This window comes from Trichechus manatus, unplaced genomic scaffold (assembly GCF_000243295.1).
Source record: "Trichechus manatus latirostris isolate Lorelei unplaced genomic scaffold, TriManLat1.0 scaffold00146, whole genome shotgun sequence".
NCBI classification, from domain to species: Eukaryota; Metazoa; Chordata; class Mammalia; order Sirenia; family Trichechidae; genus Trichechus; species Trichechus manatus.
The window spans coordinates 6,788,500-6,793,847 of record NW_004444082.1 but is presented as its reverse complement, the minus strand read 5'-3'; the positions used below and the strand labels follow the sequence as shown (position 1 = coordinate 6,793,847).

General features: G+C 49.3%; 1 protein-coding gene across 1 annotated transcript in view; it reads right to left on the bottom strand.

Moving 5' to 3' along the window:
• GNAL (G protein subunit alpha L) overlaps positions 1–5,348 on the bottom strand; it is a 129,524-nt gene that overhangs the window by 13,773 nt on the left and 110,403 nt on the right. Inside the window, exons 8-10 of the mRNA XM_004385795.2 lie at positions 4,022–4,095; positions 1,475–1,533; positions 953–1,073 (exon numbers count right to left, since the gene is read on the bottom strand). Coding sequence (XP_004385852.1) covers positions 953–1,073; positions 1,475–1,533; positions 4,022–4,095 — 254 coding nt within the window. The remainder of the gene's footprint in view (positions 1–952; positions 1,074–1,474; positions 1,534–4,021; positions 4,096–5,348) is intronic.

Genomic DNA, 5,348 nt, shown 5'->3' with positions numbered 1-5,348 from the left:
CTAATCTTAAATTATATATATATATATATAAATATAAACCTAATGAAATTTATCCAGAGACAATTACTATAAGAATTTTTATGTTTGTACTCCCAGGTTTTTTTCTGTACTCATACATATTTATAAACTTAAGATCATGTGTTTTTTTAATCTGCTTTTTTTTGAACTATACTGTGGTCATTTTCTCACATGATATGTTTGTGTGTGTGTGTGTGTGTGTGTGTGTGTGTATGTGTATTTGTACATATATATGTATGTATATAAATTTATGACTCCATAATGTTACTCTGTATACCCAGTATTTCTTATTTCTTCCTGCCCCTTCTTCTTTCCTATTAACTATCATAATACTATAAAACTGAGAGGGGTTGGTGAACACTTGATAGAGAAATACTTTTACTGGTTATCCATATCTTTTGCAAGGTCAGTTTACGTTTGCTTAATTTGATCTGTTCCCGTCCTCTTTGGTGATATTTTCTTCTACGTGATTCAGAAAAAACGCTGATTTTAAACTATGTATGTACATGCATGTGCTCTGTGTGTGTGTGTGCTGATGGATTCTCCTTTCTGAAATAATCACTCCCCCTGCTACTTTGCAATACAAGCAGTCTCAAACAGGATTGTTCTGTAATTTTGTAAGGGATCTTAGAGACCATCTTGCTATTAGTGGATGTTCTAAACTGGCATTTTCTAAATTTTAAGCATCGAATAAAACCAATTTTGAATACTAAGGCTTTGAAAACGGAGATGTAGTGCTCTTGACAAAGCACTCCTAGGGCGTCACCAGGAGTGTGCCCCATTCTAAAACTGTCTACGCATCTGACGGGCTAAGAGAGACACCTCTTGTAGTTTGGGTTTCATCAATAAGGAAGAGGAACATGAGCTGAATGGTAATTTTAATAAAAGAAAATTGGCAATCCAGTGGTGGGACTGAATTTAATTTTTGCATAACCTGTTGTTCCAGATGCTTTCGAAAAGGTCCAGGGACTCTCTCAGCCTGTTGGTGTTGTTGTCTTCACGAATCACCATGTTGTAGCTGCTGCAGGCTGCGACGTAGATGATGGCAGTGACATCTTAGTGGGACCAAGAGAAAAGGAAGCGCTTTAGTTACGCACGGATGTTCACTGGGGGACTGTGATAAAGTACATGCCCAACGACTACTCCTTTCCACGAAAACAACCACTCGGTGACTGTAAGAGTGACTCGAGTAAGCATGGTATCTATCATTGGGTTGTTCCAGGGGTGTACCCGAAGAGGAGGCCGCACATATTAGCAAAGAACAAACGTGAATCTGGGACGCCTAGATTCCTTGTATACGAGACTCTCCTTTAGGGCAGGAGCATGACAACCTTCTGCAGAAGGCTGCAGTTTACACACTCATTAGACTAGAGCACAGCTCACTCAAGAACCGTTCAGTGTAGCAGCGGTGGTGAGTGGCAGCCTGTACCCACCTTCCTCAGAGCTTACAGCTTACCATTGAAGCACTGGATCCACTTTCTTCTCTCGTCCCTCTGGCCACCAACATCGAACATGCTGGAGGAGCAACCGAAAGGTCCTTACGTTAATTTGGGGAAACCAGGGTACAACTGCATGCTTTTATGCTTTTCTACTTTGCTGTCAAAAGGCTCCAGCCATTCACATGTGGGCACTGGGGTGGCGCCTGAGTCACAATCCCCAGCCTGGACTGGAACCAGGCTGTGTGACCTGGGGCTACCAGTTACTCAGCTTCTCCCAGCCTCAGTCCCTTCATTGTTAGTCTGCAGGGCGGGTGTAAGGATCGGAGATAATGCTTACAGCAGCTGCCTCAGTGTCCTGGGTTACACAGTAGGCACTTAATAAATGTAGCTGTTACTAGTTTAAACCACACCTTGCCTCTCTGAGCACATGCTAAGTCCCTGCCTGGGAAGGATCTCCTTAAGGCATGTCACAGTCTCATACCTCTGTGACCACCTCACGCTTGTCTCTTAACCAACTGACAGAAGGCTCCTCGGTGGCCAGCTGCTACCTGCACCCCTGGTGGTTCCGACTCGCCTTTGCTCAGGGGCCTGCCAGGGGCTCTCTTACCCCTCACCCTGCATTCTAGGTGGGCGTACCCAGAGACTTCTCCAGAGTGCACAGCCCAGCTCCTGCCCCTCTTCTCATGCCGCAGGCTCAGGGGACCCCTTTGCTGAGCCATCTCTCCCTACTGGGGGTCACTCTCCTCTGCACTCCCTCCAATTCTGCGTGGCCTAACTTCCTCACGTCTCTGGTGCTCAGACTCCTCCCAGCCCTAAAGTGACGGCATGTGCCTGAGGACCACGCCGTCTGTATTTAGTCATCCGGGGCACATTCGGGGATGATCCTGCCAGATTTCAGTCTATGCTGTACACCAGCACACGCGGGGCATACAGGAGGTGGGGATAACAATTTATGAGCTGATTAGGGAAATATTTTTAAAGAAAAGCACTACTGTAGAGTGAAATTTCATTGTTCACAGCTCTGCTGTGCCAGGGACTGGGTCATAATGTGGGTAAAACCAAACACCACGCAAACTCCACAGTTCTCAGCAGTGCAGAGATTGCTGGCTCCCTCCCTGCCAGGCGTCCTGACAGTGGCATTACCATGGGCTCTCCATAAATCAAGGAGGAGGGTGCTAGGAATTGTGGAGTTTCAGAACAAGCAGAAGACCAAGGGGACTCCTGCTGTACAGGACCTCACTGTCTGCTTGCTGAGCTGAAACGGACAGGCCAGAAGTTACTTGGGAAAGGCAGGAGGCAACAAGTCAGGTGCTGGGTTATATAGCAGGTGCTACAGAAACCCCAAGACGTCCCTGGGGTGAGATCTGAGGGACACCTTGGTAGATGTATAGATGTGTGGGGTGTGGCTAAGCCCCGGGAGCACTGGGGCTGGGAGAACAGGATGAGCACAGCTCTGTGGTGGGAGAAGCCGGCTGTGCTGGGAGGACCCACCAGTCGCCTGGCCTGGGGAGGCTGATGGAGGCATGGGGGCTGAGGGGGGGACCCCAGCAGTCCAGTCTGGTGAGGCTGATACAGGCATGCGGGCTGAGGGGGGACCCCACCAGTCGTCCAGTGTGATGAGGCTGATACAGGCATGGGGGCTGAGCGGGGACCCCACCAGTCCAGTTTGGTAAGGCTGATGCAGGCATGGGGGCTGAAGGGGTTGAGGGGGGACCCCATCAGTTGTCCAGTCTGGTGAGGCTGATGCAGGCACAGGCGCTAATGGGGGACCCCACCAGTGCAGTCTGGTGAGGCTAATGCAGGCTTGGGTGCTGAGGCGGGACCCCACCAGTCATTCAGTCTCATGAGGCTGATGCAGGCATGGGGGCTGAGGGGGCGGAGGCGAAGGTCTGGGTCATGTGGTGGAAGGCTTGGACTTGGGGTGCAGGGGCAATGGTGGACCCCTGGTTCTCTTTCAGCAGAGGAATAAAATGATCTGAGCTATGCTTTGGGAAGACCCATTCAGGACAGTGAGTAGGGTGGGCTGGAATGGGTGAGTCAGGAGATGGGCGGCCGTGGGCTGGGAGGAGGAACAGGTGGAAGCTAGGGTGTTGGTGGCAGGGGAGGTGGCAGAGGAGCATACAGTGAAGAAGGCTTTCTGGAGGGAGGACTGACCTTCTTATTACTAATCAGAAAATAAAGTAAGCTTATTCACTGGAGTTTGTGCTTGCTCAGCCCAGAAGCCCCACTGGAGACAAAAAGAAGTTGCTACTTCAGTTCTCAAAGTGTGACCATGTATCCCAGAGACCAAATGTTGGAAGAACTAATTTGATGGGGCTCCTGATTGATAGAAGGCTTAGCCAGATCTACATCTGGGATGAAAACATTGTTTTCCTTTTAGGCGTTTTCTTTTCTACTTTGAAGCAAGTGGTGGAAATCAACATTTCAACCCTTTCTAGAGTTCAAACCTCAGCCCAAGCTGCCATTATTGCTTGTTAGTGCTGCAGCTCCACAGGCGCTATGGCACAGCAAAGGGGGACCCAGCCCTACTCTACAGAGGGCCACGCGCTTAACCACAGACTCACTGAAAGTTCACTTTGTCCACTTGAAACCGTGTCTCAAAAATCCCTGATGTCAGAACTCTGCATCGAAGAAGGTCCTGAAAGCAAGAAAAGAGAACAGATCAAGTCACATCTCTGTTTTCTTTCAAAATTAAAGGCCTGGGTGTGATAACTGAGTTTTTTAAATAACGATTTCCTCCGATTGTAAAAGAAACAATCAGTTATGATGTATCTGACTGTTGTGTGCCTAACAGCCACATCACAGCTGAGTGTGCTACAGCTGGAACGGCTGGAGCTTCTTGTTCCGACTGAATTCGGAATCACACAGGTGAGAAACTCTGCGTGCATAAATTGTGGGTTTCATGGACCAGATGCTAGTTGATATTCTACTCTCTCCAAGATAAAGGATGCTGGGGTAAATCACCAATCAGTACAGAGCACGAGGGATAACAGCACAACTCAGGTTCACAATGCTGACACTGCCTGGAATATCTGTCAAGAATCAAGGTGATTTTCAGATCATTATGATGCTGAAGCAGCAGCCACTGGGCAGTCTTTTTGCAAAGGGGAGGGGAAAGGAAGTAGTTAGGACAGCCTGGAGCACCTGACTCTAGACTAGGAAACCTCCAAGCTCATCAGATAATTTTATGCTCTTGGAGTCAACCTCAGAGAGAGGACTGCAGGGGAGAGAGGACCTCAGACCTCTAGGGGAGACGGAGAGGAGGAGAGTGAGCTTGCAGGAGGGGCCCAAGCCCAAAGACCCCCTCCGGGGGTACAGACGCTGGGGAAGTATTGGAGGATCCAGTTTAAATGGAGACCCTCCTGACTTCCTTGGAGCTCACTAGCTCTAAAAGGGGCTGGGGGCTCCCTGAATAAGCGTGTCTCTACAGATGCCAAGGGTCAACGGTTCCAGTGGGGTAGAGAGCATTCCTCTCTGCTTTTATAAGCATGCAGTGGGGTGGATCAGCCCTGGAACTGCTCATGGGACCTGACCCAGGATGGGGCCAGCTCCTGACGCTGGGAGTCTGCTGACAGCTCTGGGAACGAGAGCTGCATGCTCCTCTTCTGCAGACAGAGGCAGTGGGGTTTCAGGGGCAGACTTGGGAGTCTGCTGACAGCTCTGAGAATGAGAGCTGCATGTTCCTCTTCTGCAGACAGAGGTAGTGGGGGTTCAGGGGCAGACTTGTCACCTTCCATGCCAGAGACTGGGGTTTGATTCCGGCCAGTGCACTTCATATGTAGCCACCACCCATTTGTCAGTGGAGGCTTGTGTGTTGCTATGATGCTGAACAGGTTTCAGCAGAGCTTCCAGACTAAGACAGACTAGGAAGAAAGGCCTGGCGATCTATTT